This window comes from Corythoichthys intestinalis, chromosome 10, assembly GCF_030265065.1.
Source record: "Corythoichthys intestinalis isolate RoL2023-P3 chromosome 10, ASM3026506v1, whole genome shotgun sequence".
In the NCBI taxonomy this organism is placed as follows: domain Eukaryota; kingdom Metazoa; phylum Chordata; class Actinopteri; order Syngnathiformes; family Syngnathidae; genus Corythoichthys; species Corythoichthys intestinalis.
Window position 1 is genome coordinate 27947992 of NC_080404.1, and position 20163 is coordinate 27968154.

Below are 20163 nucleotides of genomic sequence, written 5' to 3' on the forward strand. Positions count from 1 at the left end.
TTTAAGCTTTCCAATGATGTATCACACATGCATGTAGGACAATTTTGAAATTTGGCCGTAATTGGGGGTCTCAGAGCAGAACTTCAAGTCACTTGAGTGTTTTCCGCCATATATATAAAATTACAGTATATACCAGGGGTGGGCAAACCGGTCCTCGAAGGCCGCAGTGGGTCCTGGTCTTTGTTCCAACTGACCCAGCACAGATAGTTTAACCAATGTGGTTTCAGCAGAAATGAGAAGCACCCGACTGCAATCGACTGATTGCACTTCAGATTGGTGAAAAGGTGTCCTTTTAATAGGTTGCAACAAAAACCCGCACCCACTGCGGCCCTTTGTGGAATAGTTTGCCCATCCCTGGTATATACACTGCTCAACTTCTCCCAAAAAATGATTGCAATTACAAACGCTTTGGTAGTAATATCTTCATTTATTTTGCTTGCAGCGAAAAAAACACAAAAGAGAATGGTAATGATTTCTTTTTTTTCCATTTTACACAAAACTCCCCAAAAATGGGCCAGACAAAAGTATTGGCACCCTTTCAAAAATCATGTGATGCTTCTCTAATTTGTGTAATTAACAGCACATGTTACTTACCTGTGGCACATACCAGGTTGTGGCAATAACTAAATCACACTTGCAGCCAGTTAAAATGGATTAAAGTTGACTCAACCTCTGTCCTGTGATCTTGTGTGTCCCACATTGAGCATGGAGAAAATAAAGAAGACCAAAGAACTGTTTGAGTACTTGAGAAGCAAAATTGTGAGGAATCAAGGGCAACCTCAAGGCTACAAGTCAATCTCCAAAGACCGGAATGTTCCTGCATCTACCGTGTGCAGTGTCATCCATAAGTGTAAAGCCCATGGCACTGTGGCTAACCTCCTTAGATGTGGACGGAAAAGAAAAATTGCCGAGAGATTTCAACTAAAGATTGTGCGGATGGTGGATAAAGAACCTCGACTAACATCCAAACAAGTTCAATCTGTCCCGCAGTCCGAGGGTACAACAGTGGCAACCCGTACTATTTGTCGGCGTCTGAATGAAAAGGGACTCTATGGTAGGATACTCAGGAAGACCCCACTTCTGACCCAGAGACATTAAAAAGCCAGGCTGGAGTTTGCCAAAACTTACCTGAGAAAGCCAAAAACACTTTGGAAGAATGTTCTCTGGTCAGATGAGACAAAAGTAGAGATTTTTGGGAAAAGGCATCAACATAGAGTTTACAGGAAAAAAAACAAAAAACGAAGCCTTCAAAGAAAAGAATATGGTCACCACAGTCCAACATGCTGGAGGTTCCCTGATGTTTTGGGGTTGCTTTGTTACCTCTGGCACTGGACTGCTTGACCGTGTGCATTGCATTAAGTGGCAGTGCATTAGGGCCTCCTAGCAACTCGCCACCCCGTACGGCTGGTAAACCCGCCTATGCCAGGAAAGCCACTGATGATGACACGTTATGTAAATTGGTCTTCACGTGTTGAGCTGGTGGCTGAAGAAGTGTGATGGCTGACATTTAACATCTTCCCCACGGAAGCAAACATTTGACCGAAAGTGTGAAGCCACGCAAGTTGACGTATATGTCAGCCGGTTAGCTTTTTCTTCCCCTTTGCATTTTGTCTGCAGAGTGGAAGTAAGACGTGCACGCTTCCAGTAACTGGCTTTACCGCTCTTTCCTGGCATTTGTTTGCATGTCAAATCAGGATTTCTGGTAAATGTGCTCATTCTAGAATGTAAAATGAAGTAAGTTTATTTCAAAATATTTGGAAGATATTTAGTCAGGAAAAATGTGTAAATGTTAAATACAGTATATATCATTTTGGAATATTTTCTTTGTGTACTAGTAAATTTTCGAAATTACATACCATAATAAAAAGGTTCATTCAAAATATTTATTATATGGCGGAAAACACTCAGGTGACCACAAATTTAGCAAACTTTCAAAATTGTCCGATATGCACGTGTGATACATCATTGGAAAGCTTAAAATCTCAATTTTCTGGGGAAAGAAACATTTTGAAGGAGGGTATATAAAAAAAAAAAATGTAAACAGCAAAACCCTATCTGGAGGTGAGAGCACGCGAGAGCAGAATTACAGACGCCATGACTTTAACGAGATATTATCGTGTACTGACCTTTTTTCGATCCAAAAACCCCATGTAGCATGTATCACTGAGTGTCAAGACACAGCTGTGAATGGCCACAGCTGGGTTTTGGGGGGATTTTATGGGTTAAACAGGGTAATATAACAAGGCTCGCGATGCAGAAATCACACGACATCAAGGAGTGGTCGAGATTTTCTTTTTCATATATTAACCATTTGAACGTTTTTTTTTTTTCAAATTTTTCTTTGCTTGGATCGATTATTTATCATCTAACATATCGGGAAAAAATGCGACAGAAACAACAACAAAAATACAATTAAGCGATAGTTATGCGGTAAATATCCGTGACTTTTTTTACAGACACCATTTTTTTCATTGTGACATAATTTGTTTAAAAGTTTAAAATTTCCGAGTGAATAATTTTTGAAAGTCGTTTTTTTAAAACGAAATATTAGACATCAATTAATGATTCTAAGCTAAAAATGCCAGACATTTTGGATAATAAATATAATTAATTGCCTTGGTTTTATGGCTGGGTTGAAACAAAAGCGGTTGCGCGACGTCTGTAAACGGGGGTTTTCAGGGTAAAACGGGCAAATTAAAAATAGTTTGGGGGCTTCATGCGCCATGAATCTGCTAAGGCAGCATATAGACCTATTGTTCTATCAAACACAACAGTTGTTTTGGCTTAAAATACAGCAGTTTGTTTAAAGAGGAGTGCAAGAGCAGAAACTGCTTTTTCAGTCTTGTCTGTGTTTTCCGCCATATATATTTTTCATTAGTATTCGTATTGTACATTTGAGCGATTGATAAAATATTTTACATTTTTTAAATTCAGGAATTAAAATATTAAATGAAGCCTTTAATGCACATTCTATCTAACCTACCGTAGTACTGTTGTCCTTACAAGGAGTCGTCTTTTGTTCAAGGTTGTTGAAAGATATGGGCAGTGAGTTTCTGTTCTCTTTCCCTTTCCTGATGTGTTCCTAGTGTTTTGATCTCGAGGGTTCGGGGTAGGGGTGTAACGGTGCTAAAGATGCACCGATACCGATACTAGTATCGGCAGGGGGCGCCGATCCGGCCCGAAATGGTGGTATCGGTATCGGCGAGTACCAACAAAGACGGCGCCGATACCATTTACCGGTCCATTATCATAACATTTGACCACAGCCTTTTTCTCCTCCTGGCGCTCACTACACTCTCTCTGTGTTGTGTGATGACACGTGAACACCAAGCAGCTATCGCTATTGGCCTGCTCCAGACCAATGAGAGCGGGCCAATAGCCACTCCTGACCAATCAAAAGGGGGCTTTTTCATATGGACGAAAAACAAACCAGGAAATATGGCGGCGCCGCGGCGGTCGGGAAGTATTTCCAAATAGAAATTCTGTCGGTTAAAATCAATGGCTGCATGCAAGATTTGCGGCCTGAAAGTTTGGAGATGTGGAGTTAAATCGGCCAGTTTCAATACCTCGAACTTGATAAAACATTTGAAGACGAAACGTGAACGAACACAACGAGTTTGAGCCTGCAAGAGCAGGACTGCTATCCAGAGGAAGAAGGCCGCTGGACCGGAGCCACAATCTCTGGTCAGCTCACTTCGTCTACTTTACTTTTATTGTCTTTTACTGAAAGAAATGCCGCAGTAATTTGGGAAGTGTTTCCAAAGTATTGTTGCCACCTTTCAGAAATAGAAATAAGGGACTCCCACCTCCCGAAAAAAAGGAGAGACGGGATGCTGTGGTCAATTATTATTACTTATAATTGTTAGCGTCCGCAAATGCGGAAACAAGGTTGAACCTCGAAGCAGACAACAAGCGGGGGATACATAAAAGGGTTTAATGATTGCAAACAAAAAATAACACGCGATCGCGGGACAGTAGAAATAACAAAAGGAGTCTGTGACAGCAGGTCGACGGACAAACTAAGATGATAGGCAGCGGTTACAAACGAGAGCAGCACACTAACAGAAAAACCCAATGCAGGGGCATAACAAGCAAATGTAGCGAGATTATTGTGCCAGATGTCAAATAGCGATCAGCAAGGCAAATATCTCGGCAGCCTTCTCTGAGATCACCCGTGCTCAAATACTGCGTTGATCAGCCTGCATTGGATTCAAGTGCCACGCCCAGCAACAAAACACAATCTAACCAGCAGCAGAATGTGACAATAATTTCATGAAAGTTGCACTGTTTGGACTTTGAGAGGTTAAAAAAGTTTATTCAGTTCATTCAGAGTTTATTATTATGAATTTATTTTTACTTTCTTACTGTTGGGCTAGTATTATACATGTTTTATTAATTTCACAAATTTAGCACTATTTTGGCCTTTGAGAGCGGAAGGTTTATTCAACTATTGTCTACTAGGGTTTAGTGTACTTTTTCCTATTTTGCAAAGGTAAGCAACAGCCTGACAAAGCCTTGATAACAATGATTTCACATCCAATTATGTAACTCTTTGGGAAAAAAAAAAAATTAAGAAAAAAAAAAATATATATATATATATATATATATATAATCGGGGTGGTATCGGTATGGTATCGGTATCGGCCGATACTGCACAGCCAGGTATCGGCATCGGGGCCAAAAAATGGTATCGGTGCAACACTAAACGGTACACAAAAATCTCGGTTCGGTACGTACCTCGGTTTTGAGGTCACGGTTCGGTTCATTTTCGGTACAGTAAGAAAACAAAATGCAAAATATAAATGTGCTAGTCGTTTATTACACACTTTTGTGCTTTCAACAAAAGGAACATTAGCCTATACAAAGCTAGAATTCAGCTCAAAAAGTAGTGGGTATTTAAAGATAATAATCCAACAACAATTTGCCTTTCAGACCCCGCGTATTGCTCAGCTTTCTTTCTGAAAGAAAGAAGGAAAAAATAAGTCCTGTGCTAAAGAGAAAAGCAATCCCAATGACAAAGATTTTAACATGTATTTTACAAATCAAATGCCTCAATGAATCATTTTTTTTCTTATGAATGGTTTTCAAAAGCTTTATTGGTGGATTTTCTCAAGTTAAAGCGCCACACAGAAATTAATAAATTTCATTGTGTAAGCAGGATCTCTGTATTATTCTTATTATTTAATTACAGGTGTTTTAGCTCATTTCAATTTATTTTATTTAAATGGGCTATTATTCATTTTATTATGTGTTTATATTTTACAAATGTGATGTAGTATTTATTTATAGTGTATATTTTATGTTGTAGAACTTTAGTTCCTATGTGAATATTAGTTCCTACTTGCTTTGTTGTGGTAGGATCGTTTTGTATTGAACACGGGGCTGTGTTGGTTATTATTATAGCAGAGAAGACAGCAGTAAATCGACAAAGACAAGTCAACTGTGCCCCGATCTACCACTCAAGAGATCTGATGGACTCAAAAAGTGGGTTACGATTGCATAGTAGTTTGAAAATCGACCGGATCCACCGTATTTTTACACAAGTGACTTCCGGTCTGCCCGATCCTAGCTAGTAGTATTAACGCAGGAGGGCCGCGTCTCGCGTCAAATAATAAACTCTGCCGTTCTTTTCACATGCGTCACGTTGAGCGGCCTCTGGGACGCCTCTAACACGCGGCCGCACTGCGAATGGTGTGCATTGGCTGATTGACTTTAACACCTGCGTTTCACTGCGTTCTCGCGGCGGCCACGTTGTCGCACCGTTGACGTTTCTGGGTTATATACTGTCCTATCGTTTTGGTCCTCATTATAGTCGAGAAGACGGAGTAACTATAATCTACACAAAGAAATTGTAACCCGATCAACTCACAGCCTCGAAAAGTAAGGGTTACATTACGTCAGAAACTCGTTCGGTACGCCTCCGTTCCGAACTGAGCACCCCGTACCGAAACGGTTAATACAAATACATGTACCGTTACACCCTTGGTTCGGGGCAATTCTACTTGGGGGCACCTGCGTGGGTCTCTCAGGGGCGTTTGTCCTGGCCAGCCAGCTTTTAATTTTTCTTTCCTTAACATATGTATTTATCTTAAGTTTCATTTTGTTCCTGAATTGTGTGTCGTCATCTCCTGTTCGTTAAGAGAATAAAAGGACCCGTAAACAGAGAAAATGGACTTTTTCTTCAATTTACTTATACTATGAAAAATAGAATTCTTGATAATTCAAAAAATACATGTATATAATTATAATTGCTCACATTCACATTTTTTAATGACAAAAAATAGGTACTGATACTTGCCCAATAAAGGATTATAATCTTAAATATAAAAAAAAAAATATATATATATATATATATATATTGCGGAACACACAGACAAGGCTGAAAAAGCAGTTTCTGCTCTTGCACCCCTCTTTAAAATAAACTGCTGTATTTTAAGCCAAAAGAACTGTTGTGCTTGATAGAACAATATGTCTATATGCTGCCATAGCAGATTCGAAGCGCATTAAGTCCCCGAACTATTCTTAATTTGTCAGTTTTACCCTGGAAACCCCCGTTTACAGACGTCGCGCAACCGCTTTTGTTTCAAACCAGCCATAAAACGAAGGTAATTAATAATATTTATCATTCAAAATGTCTGTCATTTTTAGTTTAGAATCATTAATTGATGTTTAGTATTACGCTTAAAAATAAAAAAAAAAACTTTAAAAAATTATTTCCTCGCATATTTTAAACTTTTAAACAAATGACGTCACAATGGAAAAAACGGTGTCTGTAAAAAAGTCACGGATATCTACCTCATAACTATCGCTTAATTGTAATTTTTTTGTTACTGCCCCTTTTTTCTGATATGTTAGGTGATGAAAAATTAAAGAAAGAAAAAAAAAAAAAGTTTAAAAAGGTAAATGTATGAAAAAGAAAATCTCGACCACTCTTTGATGTCTGCGATTTCTGCATCGTGACCCTTGTTACATTACCATGTTTCACCCAAAAAATCCCCCAAAAATCCAGCTGTGGCCATTCACAGCTGTGTCTTGACACTCGGTGATACATGCTACATGGAGTTTTTTGATCGAACCCAGGTAAGTACGCGATAATATCTCGTTAAAGTCATGGCGTCTGTAATTCTGCTCTCGCGTGCTCTCATCTCCAGATAGGGTTTTGTTGTTTAAAAAAAATGTCTTTTTTTTTTAAATACCCTCCTGTTAAATGTTTTCCTCCTCCAGAAAATTGATATTTTAAGCTTTCCAATGATGTATCACACATGCATATTAGACAATTTTGAAATTTGGTCAAATTGGGGGTCTCAGAGCTGAATGTTAAGTCACCTGAGTGTTTTCCGCCATATATATATATTTTTTTCTAGAACAGGTTAAAGTCTTAAGTGTCAACTTTTGAACCATTGCCCCTGAAAGTGTTGAACATGTTTAACATTTTTACTTTATAGGCAATCTGTTTCTGTAATAATATCTGTTCAACAACTGTTTTTTTTAATATCAGAACATTTTACATTAGTGTGTTCAAATTGATTTGAAGTTTTTATTCATTTCAAAGTATAATATTATCTTTTAGATGACTTAAAATACTTTTTCCATACAGATGAATAATCTTTGTTGTACTTGCTTGAAAGTATGTTTTTTCCCTGAAACAATCATAGAATATAAATAATTAAAACTGTAAGGACAATACATTACTGAAAATGAAATAACAGTGGATCAAAACTGACCACCAATGGCATAAAATTCCTCAAATAATGAATCTTAATCTTCACAGGATATATTATATATATATATATTTTTAATTTATTTTATTTTATTTATTTATTTTTTTTTAAGTGTCATTTCTGTTGTTGTTATTTTGGGCAACCTCAAATATAGTTCAGCAATTCTTGCTTTAAAGTCTGCCGACTCCCATTAAACAGGAATTTTAAAATTGTATTAGAGAATTTGTAATCACATCTTATTTTTATTTTTGTCCTGCCCGCTCTGAAAACTTAGTCCCCCCGAGTTTTACAGATTGTACGATAGTTGCATTAAAGATGGAAAAGGTTTTTTAATGATTCAACATGTCCTTACTTTAGAAAAACCTGACATTCGACCGGGGGGGTGTAAACATCTATATCCACTGTATATACCACAAACGTGCCAGCATGTTGCAAAAATGCTTAGTTGTTGTTCACGTGGACTTCTGTAAAAGGACGTGGTCTGTGGTCTCCAAGTTAAAAAAAGAAAAAGAGGAAGATGGTGCATATTAAAGGTTGGAGGCTCCAGCGTACATTAACACAGTCGACAAAATGAATTACATGCTGATAGGAGCCCTGATGCTGCTTAACGCGTCAGCCTGTTTGACAGTGCCAGGTAAATCTGTTTATGTCAAATGCTGATTTTGACTCTATTTTTGATTGTCTAATCATATTGAACTTTGCTATCATTTGTTGTGTCAACAGCATCGCCGGCTCCTCCCGCACACGCCATTTTTGACTCTGTGGATTTTAAGGATGTACTCCGCTGGACGCCATCTGCCAACAGCAGCGATGTTCGCTACGACGTCCAGTGGAAGATGTGAGAACATGAGCACTTATGCAAATTACACGCACACAAAATCACTAGTTTCTTGGATTTTGGCTGCATGTTGGTTGCATTGCATGCAGTTAAAATGACTGAACCGTATTTACTAAATCTACTATCACTATCTAAAAGATTACAGAAAGTCCCACAGGGCTCCATTGTAAGACCCTTAATGAGTCAACAAGGAGAATCATATTTTTAATAGCTAGTAGGCAAATACATTCATCATGTTGCGTACATTACTGGTAACTTTGTTTAAAGTATTCTTGCCATTTTTTGTTAAATTTTACACAGCATATTCAAATAATGAAATATAAAAATGCATGAACTTGTTTGTAATTCTATAGCTTTTAAACATTTTGAAAGCGTTTGAAAAGGAATGAAGATGCTTTGGTCACATTAAAATGGGAATTCAGTATTTCACATTTGTACTTAACCCCTTCAGGGACAGTGGTCACTGAGGTGGACATCTTTTAAGAAATCATTATTAGCTTAACTCATTCCCTGCCAGCTCAGGTCACAGAGTAGGTGTGGTGATAGTTAGTAAAAGAGGGAAACTGATGTCGAAAACACATATTGACAGCTATAGACGTCCAATCGGTTTCAACTGGGAGGGTCTGGAAGCGATCATTCGATGGATTGGACGTCTATTGCCGTCGAGGGCAGCCAAAGTGTTTAGCTATGTGAGGTCGCAAGCGATTTATAAAACACAACAACAACAACAACAACAAAATCCTAGAGGAAAATAGCCATGGTCCACACTTTACCCTCGTGTTGGTTTGGGGTCGGAATTGACCTGTTTTCAAGTTTGGGTATGCAAAAATCAATAGTACTTTTGACATGCTCAAACTTGAAAACTGGTCAGTCTTGACCTGAAAACAATATGCTGCAAAGGTTTAGTATTTTCAGGCCAAGTTAAATCACAGATCAGATTTGATCCACTAGCAGATTTGTAGTACAATACAAGGGTTTACCCCCACTTCTCCTTGTTATTATATATATATATTTTTTGAAGTTTTAATTTTTGAGAAAAAAAACTATATTTTTTTATTACTCATCATTAAAAAAAATAAAAATAAAAAATTCAATATTTAAATGTGATCATAATTTTATTCCCCCTCAACCCCCCCATTGAATTCATTTTTATTTAAGGTTATTTATATATATATATAATTTTCGCACTATAAGGCGCACCTGACTAACAGCCGCCACTATTGAAATTTGACATGAAAACCACATTAGTTCATAGAAAAGCCGCACTGGACTATAAGCTGCAGCTGTCCTCACTGTAGTATTGGATATTTACAGTTTTACACCAAAAGATATTAACCGGTTACACTTCATTTGTATACCGCGGCATCATACGGCTGTCATAAGACTAAATGAACCACCATGAAGCTTTGAACCAATTGTATGCAAAGCTTCATTGCTTCAAGAAGCTTCATTTGTTCTTCACTGCTCCCTTGTGGGAGACATTCAACCTCTGCTGCCACCTGCTGTAAACACTGTTGTCGTCCAACATGCCTCCTAGTGTGCATTGCATCGCTACAGATGTAAATGGCAAAATTAAATATCAAAATTCATGTTCTGTGCTAATTATTTCTCCAGTTACTGTTCCAGTTGTTTCATTAATTGCTAGTTACGGAATTTGGTAACACTTTATTTGACAGTAGCGCCATAAGACTGTCATTAGACAATCATAATTATTCGGGTTGTTCCGATCATGTTTTTTTGCTCCCGATCAGATCCCGATCGTTTTAGTTTGAGTATCTGCCGATCCCGATATTTCCCGATCCGATTGCTTTTTTTTGCTCCCGATTCAATTCCAATCATTCCCGATAATTTTCCCCGATCATATACATTTTGGCAATGCATTAAGAAAAAAATGAATAAAACTCGGATGAATATACACATTCAACATACAGTACATAAGTACTGTATTTGTTTATTATAACAATAAATCCTCAAGATGGCATTTACATTATTAACATTCTTTCTGTGAGAGGGATCAACGGATAGAAAGACTTGTGACTTTAAATATTGTGACTAAATATTGTCATCTAGTGTATTGTTGGGCTTTCAGTAAATGATACTGCAGCCATGCCCCAATGCATGATGGGAAGTGGAACCATAATGGGAAGTACAACCATGACTGTGCGTCGTGCTACCAATGGATATATCTTCTCTGCTTTGGGAAAGAAGTTAAGGTGTTAAGACAAAGATCAATTGCCACCTTGCTTCCCCACAGTGCCTCCCATAATATCTCTAATCATTGGGAGAGGGATTGCAAGGCTTTAGCCAATTGAAGAAAGGCTCCAAAGGCTGCCAAACTTCACTCTACTCATTTTGCGCTGTCTGTTATCTCTCCATATAAGTAAAACAGCGTCATTACAGATTGAACTCGACAATGAGTGAGAGGATCGTGCAGCGCATACATTAATTGCGTTAAGTATTATAACAAGACATATTTTTTAATAAATTAATTGCCACCGTTAACGGGATATTTTTGATAACCCTACCTTAGGGCCTAAACTAAACACTCTGGATGAGTGTAACATATTATGTCTGTCACGTTAAATACAATTAGAAAACGATTTAATTAAAGTATATATATATATATTAAAAAAAAGGCATGGCCGATATTTTTTTGCCGACTCCGATACTTTGAAAATGACGTGATCGGCGTCCCGATCGATCGGGACAGCTCTAATATTTATGACATTATTGAATGCTTCTAACAGATGTCATTTAGAGCTGGACATAAATGAGTCAGTGACATGATTTGCCGGATGACACTTAATGACATCTGTCATAAGCATTCATTAATGCCCATGATAGTGTCATGTCATAATTATGACGGTCTTTTGATGCTGCTCTGAAACAAAGTGTTAACTATTAACCCAAATAAATCAACAAATAAACTGCACTGGACTATAAGCCGCAGGATTTATTTTTATTGCCCATCGCAAAATAGGTTTCAGGCAAAACTAATACTTTACTTTGATTGGTGTGTGAAACAGTTAAATTGTTGGTCTTCTAAGTCTCCTGAACCTAAGTGATATATTTTCATTTTGAAAATACTGTAATGCTTTTTCATTTGATCATGTGAGCAACAAACTTTGAATAAGACATAATCACATAATTTTACATGAAAAAATATGTACTTTAAACATGAGCCCAAAATGTACCTATGCACAATGTTAATAATAAATCAAACTTTTCATTCAGTTTCTTTAATTCAAAATACAATTTTAGAGTTGCATGGAACTCAATCAGTGAAAAGTACACACCGGACATTGGATAGCGCGCGATGTAGCGTAATGATTTGTGCTGTCCCTCGTCAGTTATGGTGTTGCGGAGTGGTTGGACGTTGCCAAGTGTCAGGGCATTCGAGAGCCAAGTTGCGACCTCAGTGGTGTCACCTCCAACCCCCGAGAGTGGTACTATGCTAGAGTCAGAGCCTCCTCCCCACCCCAGTCTTCCAAGTGGGTCCTTTCCCCGAGATTCAGCCCTCGACTGGACAGTGAGTAAATCTATCTATGAACTTTTTTTTTTTAATTTGCTCATTATAAACAGAACAAACTGTAGTTTTTTTCTCCACGCTTCAGCCAAAATCAGCGCACCTCAGCTGGGGCTGAATGTTAGCGAGCAAGGGATTGTGGTCCACGTGCCAACTCTTCAGGCCCTGACCAGGAAGTTGCAAAGCAGTCGCCTTCACAACACTCTGATCTACAATATATACCTGCTCAATCAAGCGGGCCAAGAGGTAAATCGCAACCACAATTTCTGTTTCCTCACTCTTTGCCAGAGTGGTGTTTAAACTTCTAACAAACCCCACCAAGGTTGCCAGATGGGAAAGACAATGTTCACCCTAATCATCCCATAAAAAACTGCCCAAATTACCTCCTCACTGGTCCGAAAGTAGGAGAGGCGGGGAAATGTTTTCCCCTACATATTCTTGAAAAGCACCATACCAGTATTCATTCATACAACATATAAAACACTATGTTTGATTTTAATCATAATACGGGACAAAGCATGTCCCTTGTAAGCTTTATACGGGATGCGTACCTTTGTAATCAAATACGGGACGATTCCGTTTTTCAAGGGACGTTTGGCAAACCTAGCAGGAAGGGACACATTGTGGTGGAATCAGTGCCGTTTCGCTGTTAAGCATCATAGGAGATGTAGTTCTCAAATTACTGTATTATTTCTATTTCAACAAACACAATTCCAGAGCTGATTCTGAAGCGTATTCTTTGAAGAGTATTTGTACAGCGATGTCAAAAGCAAATCCACTTCTCACAAAGAAATGATTCGGAACCCATCAGAATATGAAAAAAAATTTTTTTTTTAATTACAGTGTATCTCACGCATGTTTACGTTATGTGATTTGTAGAATTCTAATGAATTTGACCTGGTACCTACTTGTCAGAAATGACATGCAGTTCATAGCTTCACACGTTGTGGGGTGCTAAACAGCCAGATATAGTGTAATTATATCAAGGAAGATGCTGCTCTTAGAAAGCAATGTAGCTGAACTTCAATGGTTAATTCAAGGGTGTAGGTTTGCGTAGGGACGTCACATAACACTACCAACTTTTCAGGATGCTCAAATTATCCCCACCAACTTTTAAGCAACCTTATTTGCATTATATAATGACTTCAGTTATATAGGTCATTTAGATTGTCTCCCTACAGTGGGGCAAATAAGTATTTAGTCAACCACTAATTGTGCAAGTTCTCCCACTTGAAAATATTAGAGAGGCCTGTAATTGTCAACATGGTTAAACCTCAACCATGAGAGACAGAATGTGGGGGAAAAAAAAAAAAAAAGAAAATCACATTGTTTGATTTTTAAATAATTTATTTGCAAATCATGGTGGAAAATAAGCATTTGGTCAATACCAAAAGTTCATCTCATTACTTTATTATATACCCTTTGTTGGCAATAATGGAGGCCAAACGTTTTCTGAAACTCTTCACTAGCTTTTCACACACTGTTGCTGGTATTTTGGCCCATTCCTCCAGGCAGATTTCTTCTAGAGCAGTGATGTTTATGGGCGTTCGTTGGATAACACGGAATTTCAACTCCCGCAGATTTTCTATGGGGTTCAGACCTGGAGACTGGCTAGGCCACTCCAGGACCTTGAAATGCTTCTTACGAAGCCACTCCTTTGTTGCCCTGGCTGTGTGTTTGGTATCATTGTCATGCCGAAAGACCCAGCCACATCTCATCTTCAATGCCCTTGCTGATGGAAGGAGATTTTCACTCAATATTTCTCGATACATGGCCCCATTCATTCTTTCCTTTACACAGATCAGTCGTCCTGGTCCCTTTGCAGAAAAACAGTCCCAAAGCATGATGTTTCCACCCCCATGCTTCACAGTGGTTATGGTGCAATTCAGTATTCTTTTTCCTCCAAACACGAGAACCTGTTTTTCTACCAAAAAGTTCTATTTTGGTTTCGTCTGAGCATAACACATTCTCCCAGTCCTCTTCTGGATCATGCAAATTGCTCTCTAGCTAACAGTAGATGGGCCTGGACGTGTACTTTCTTCAGCAGGGAGACACGTCTGGCATTGTGTAACGTCCAATTTGTTACTGTGGTCCCAGCTCTCTGTAGGTCATTCACTAGGTCCCCCTGTGTGGTTCTGGGACCCCCCCCCCCCCTTTTCTTGTTATCATTTTGACACCACGGGGTGAGGAGGGAGTTGAAAGGCCGTGTTGCCCAACGACAGCCCCAAAACGTCACTGCTCTAGAGGAGATCTGCATGGAGGAATGGGCCAAAATACCAGCAACAGTGTGTGAAAAGCTTGTGAAGAGTTACAGAAAACGTTTGGCCTCCGTTATTGCCAACATAGGGTACATAACAACGTATTGAGATAAACTTTTGGTATCGACCAAATACTTATTTTCCACCATGATTTGCAAATAAATTCTTTAAAAATCAAACAATGCGATTTTCAGGTTTTTTTTCCCCACATTCTGTCTCTCATGGTTGAGGTTTACCCATGTTGACAATTACAGGCCTCTCTAATATTTTCAAGTGGGAAAACTTGCACAATTAGTGGTTGACTAAATACTTATTTGCCCCACTGTATATGTTGTAAGAATAGAATTGATCCTACCATTATTAAGTGAATTACAGTGCTTTCATTATGTTCAGACTTACGTTGACCCCTTTTCACTCGCTGAATGTGCCAGTCCATTTTTTCCCCCCTCAAACTCATGTTTGATTGGCTGATGATTTGAACCACTAGACGTCAATGTTGTGCAGGTGGGGAACACACAACTAATTTTGCTACTGCTACGGTGCTTGAAGTCAATTTTACCCACTTAGATTTCTTGAAATAATAATAATTAAAAAAAAGCTAGCTGAAAATAAGCTTGAAATAAACTTATTTGAAGCAAAAAGCTTGTATATCTAATCTTAAAAGAAAAACTTGTCAGAAATGTTCTTAAATCAAGAATAAATATTGTTCAAACCATTATTTGAAAACAATTTTTCTTGGTTTAGGTGTAAAATGACTTTTAGATGTATGGGCTCAATACGAACAAATAGTATTTACTTTAAAGTAAGTGGAAGAATCTAACGCATTAATCTGTTATTTGGCCTTTAAACACTCAAATCAAGATGGAGAAAATCATTTGACTAGATTTAAGAAAAATTATCAGACTAAGACATTATAACTTATAAATTTGCGGTGTGAAAGTTAGTATAGGTCAATACTGATTTTGCATTAATCATTTAGGATACCAATTAATTAGGTACAAATTGGTGAGAAATGTAGCCCTGACCCCCATTCACCCATGTTTGGCCTTATTAATGTCCCGTCCCCAGCAAAAAGTGTTCATGCAGGTTATGCAGTTATATTGTCCCAACCAATATTGAGACCAAACCTAGTACACCCTTGGTTTAACTACAAGTTACAGTTACAAGTTTAACTGTTAAAATGAATCCAAACACTTCCTTACAAAAATGCCACATTTTCACAAAGGTAATCTTAATGTTATCAACCCATCCAGTGCATATTTTCTCCAGCCATTTTTCTCCAATTAGGCAGGAACCCGCCCATCTCTGTGGTAATGTATATTCAAAAAATGCAGCCTATCAGAAAAGAGTTTAGGGGGACAGGAAAAAAAAAGTAGTGATACAAAAACATGATTGAATATGTATGCTGCCTAATGTAAGTAGCGTTGATGTTTCTATATGACTACTCTTACCAAGGGGACACCATGTGGAGAGGGGTCGGATTGTTGTTTTAGAAATGTGATTATAAACACGATCATTGGAAAGTAGTCAAAAGTAAATCTGTCGAGTTTGTTAATGATAATCATATACGTAAATAATTATTTTTGGTCATGTTTTATAGGAGGTATTTAAGCTACGTTGCTGCTCAGGTAGTCTTCTGGTGAGCAAAGTCAAGCACAAGACTAAATATTGCTTCCAGTCACAGAGTGTCCTACAAATGCTGGGACGTGACAGTGCACGTGGACCCGCAAAGTGCATCACCACGCTCTGAACACGGTAACGCACACGCATTGATAGTTGATACACAGCAAACTCGATCAATGTACTGCAAATAAAGATTTAACTGTGTGTTTTTGTGTCACACAGAGCTCCTTAGGTCACATGACCGCCGATGATCCGTCACAACTTCCAAGATCATCAAGCGTTTGATTGACACTTCAAGCCAAGAGTGAAGACTGCCTATTTAAATTTGGTATTTACAAACTGAAAAAGTGCATGAGTAATGTGTTCGCTGAAGTGTGTACATAAATACATACACAAGTGTCCCATGCTTTTTTTACTGTAAAATGTCATTGAAATGAATGACGTACAGAATGTGCAGTCATTCTTTGAACCATAAACAAAAATGTGAGGTTTATAGTTGAGGTTAGGGTGTCAAATTAAGCAAAAGCATTGTCAGAAAAATTCGCACACTGTAAACTGAAAACTTGAATTTTGAACTTGTGCTCCATTGGCACGCTCATAATTCACAATGTACAAATTGCCAAGCTGAATAGGGAATGTCAAGAATTCAACTGCCAGGAAAAGAGAAGATTTAGTTTCATTGTTTTTTGCACAAAGAACTGGCTAAATATAGGCTATTAAAGTGATTTAACTCGAGACAGTGACATGCTATGACACCACATGCCGTAGACAAACATTTCTGCCTCGAAGATTTAACTGTTATTGTCCATGTAGTTTATTAAGATGTTTACGCAATGGGGTTTGAGTGAAAAACAAACAATAACGGACAAGTATAAATGACATATCTGAAGTCCGTGTTTGTAACACACACACACACACACACGCACACACACACCCACACACACAAGAAAACACTTATGTTGCCAGAGTTCATACCAGGCTTATAAAAAGATATAGATGGTGCAATCAATCATTCTAACTAGGGCTGTCAAACGATTAAATTTTTTAATCGAGTTAATCACGACTTAAAAATTAATCGTAATTAATCGCAATTCAAACCATCTATAAAATATGCCATATTTTTCTGTATATTATTGTTGGAATGGAAAGATAAGACACAACAAATATATACCGTAATTTCCCGAAAATAAGGCGCACTTTTTTTCCCCAAATCCACTTGTAAAATCGAGGGTGCGCATTATACACGGGTATATGGATGGAGACAGAAATAAATACATATAAATATGTATATTTTAAGACTTTTTCTTTATTGACACTGCCGTGTTGAAGAAAACGCATACGGTGATCTGTTGCCGCCATTACGGTATATTACGTCACCATTTGTTTTGGTAATTCTTCACTCTGATTGGTCGAATGACTTCAGTGAGTTCGTTTCGTCTGCACTGTTATGAGCTCCTTTCGTTTTCCCACTTCAGTCGTCACTTTTACTTTACAGTATAATTCCAAGGAAGATACATTTGCGGTATTTCATGATGATGAAACGAGCAAGCTACACGGCAGCCTTCAAAAGGAAAGTAATTTCCGTATCTGAGGAAGCTGGAATTCGTGAAGCGGCAAGACGGTATGACGTCGGAGAATCGAGTGTGCGGTATTGGAAATGAATGAAGAAGCAGCTGGAACAAGCAAAGTCATCAGCAAAAGCAATTGGTAGGGGCAGAAACGCACTTATAAGAACGCTTTAGATGTTCATGTATAATACAGATATGGCTGTTTTGTTTTCTCACGGGTTCTCTTAAGTTGGAGAAGTTGTTAAAGGTTGTTACAGTAATGTTTTGCACTACCGGAACGGTATTTATCACTGTGCTATGCTTGTGCTGTGTTATGTTTGTTTATAATTTGTTAAATTAAAATGACATTTCTGTATTTCTACATGAGCTGTTTTCTTGTATTCTACCGTATTTATTGGTGCTAAAATTAGGGTGCGCGTTATACACGGGTACAAGAATTTTCCCTAGATTTTGCAGGTAAATTGGGGGTGCGCATTATACACGGGTGCGCCTTATATTCGGGAAATTACGGTACATTCAATATACTGTACATAAGTACTGTATTTGTTTATTATAACAATAAATCAACAAGATGGCATTAACATTGTTAAAGCAATCCATTGATAAAAAGACTTGTAGTTCTTCAAAGATAAATGTTAGTACAAGTTATAGAAATTTTACATTAAAACCCCTCTTAATGTTTTCGTTTTGATAAAATTTGTAAAATTTTCAATCAAAAAATAAACTAGTAGGTCGCCATTGTTAATGTCAATAACTACACAATTCTCATGGTCATAAAATCAGTCGCACCCAAGCGCAAGCAGAGGGCAACAAAACTCCAAAAAACACAAGTAACAAGTGCACATGACCCTGTGCTGTCATTTTAATCTGTTTGAGCGGGGCATGTGCGTTAGTTGCGTCAAATATTTTGACGTAATTTAAAAAATGAATTACCGGCTGTTAACGCGATAATTTTGACAGCCCTAATTTTAACATGAGTCAAAGGTAAATGCTGTGTTTTAAAGCCAGCTTTGTGTGGCAATCTCTGGTTACAGCAAGGGAAAACTTGTGGTCGTCTTCCACATCTGATGTTGGCGCTGTGTTGAACTTTCTGGGGTTAAGGTTTAAAAACTAGGGAAGAGGTTTGAAACATGTTATAATTTGAAACTACTTTTAGTGTTTCAAAACACGGTTTCTATCAAGGATCTCAAATTCTGGTTATGGATTCAAATTAGGCTTAGTTTTACATAAGGATTTAAAAGCAATCAGTGGCAGGCAGCGGTCAGTGTTTCAAAGTACAGGTAGGGTTTCCAACAAGGAAATTAGGGTTTCAATCAATCAAAGAAAGCAGAAACGTGAAGTTTTAATGTCAACTTTATTGAAAAATGTTGATACTCTTGATCAATCAGGCAATGAAATACTGTGATAACAATAATAATAAGAAAAAAACTGAAGGACCAATGGGTAACGTGTGTGTTGTACTTTGTGTAGCATGTCATCCGACCGGAGGCTCAAAAAAGGCCGACGTCACACGGAGTCTTTCTCTACTACACGACTACAAATCACAAGCAGCGGCTGCTCACATTTTGGTCGGGAACAAACGTTCTACAATGTCCTTTAGTGCAGTCTTGCGCTCGTTTTGTGCCTTCATTTTGGTCCACTTGGCAGAAGCTCCGACAGGAAAATAGACATCAAAGATGTTTACAACGGAATGTTTGCTTGCTTTACATAGGTTGGCCCTCAGGTCAGGTCCCATTGTACATGCATGTACACATTCAAATGGGGGGTTCACATCAGCGATAGGTACAGTTTCTACACCCTGGAGATAGTCATGGTTACTACTTATTTCTTATTGCTGGTAGGATCGAAGAATATGGGGCAAATTGAATGAATGATTAGAGGCAGAGCATCTGTTTTTAGGAAATCCAATTACAGTACACTACTACTGTACTAAGGCAAATAATGTGTGGAGGAAAAGACTCACATTGCCTAATCCATCAAATAAAGCGTGATTTCATAATAAAAATTGTATTTACACCATTCTAATCGGAGATTTCTTACAAAACGTTTTTTTTAATTATTATTGTTTAATAAAATGAAACCCTTTAGTTGATCCTGAGGAAGCCATTTTGGTGGCTAATATCCAAATATTCCATGTAAAAATAAAAAGAGTGACTGGGCCACTTTGAGGTTTAAAAATCCAAACTGGAGTTCAGCCCACACGGGACACGCAGGTCACATAATACACTGTGAAACAAGAAAATCTTCAGAACCATGTTGGAAAAGTTATCATGCTTATACTTCGAAAAATCTTTCAAAACAGTCACTTGTTTTCCTTCAGATTCTTTCATTGAATTGGTGCTTTTTCGACCTGCGTTACCTTTTCAGGCCTGTAGATGGCGCTCCCGATGCCATGCTGCACAGGGAGGCTGTCTGCATCTGGGAGAAGTTCTGAGCAGCACATACTGGCAAGTAATTCCCTTAAATAAGGTGGGATTTCTGAAGTAAGGACGATTGCATACAAATTTACCCATAGAAAAATAGATACTGTATAAATACAAGAATGCAGGGCTGGCAGTGAAAGATCATGTCTCAGTGCCATTGACAGCGATAGACATCCAATCTAATTGACTGCTTGTCCTTCCTAGTT

The 20163-nt window shown here is 38.0% G+C and overlaps 2 protein-coding genes across 2 annotated transcripts in view; one reads left to right on the plus strand and one right to left on the minus strand.

Moving 5' to 3' along the window:
- Nucleotides 1-8225: 8225 nt before the first annotated feature.
- il22ra2 (interleukin 22 receptor, alpha 2) lies at nucleotides 8226-16268 on the plus strand. The gene is made up of 6 exons (XM_057848799.1): nucleotides 8226-8355; nucleotides 8445-8559; nucleotides 11910-12088; nucleotides 12174-12331; nucleotides 15944-16098; nucleotides 16189-16268. Exons 1-5 carry the CDS (start codon nucleotides 8292-8294, stop codon nucleotides 16091-16093), a joined length of 666 nt encoding a protein of 221 aa, XP_057704782.1. The 5' UTR covers nucleotides 8226-8291; the 3' UTR covers nucleotides 16094-16098; nucleotides 16189-16268.
- Nucleotides 16269-18887: 2619 nt separating this feature from the next.
- map3k21 (mitogen-activated protein kinase kinase kinase 21) overlaps nucleotides 18888-20163 on the minus strand; it is a 67518-nt gene continuing 66242 nt past the window's right edge. The window contains exon 12 of the transcript XR_009064610.1: nucleotides 18888-20157. The gene's annotated coding sequence lies outside the window, so the exon portion shown is untranslated. The remainder of the gene's footprint in view (nucleotides 20158-20163) is intronic.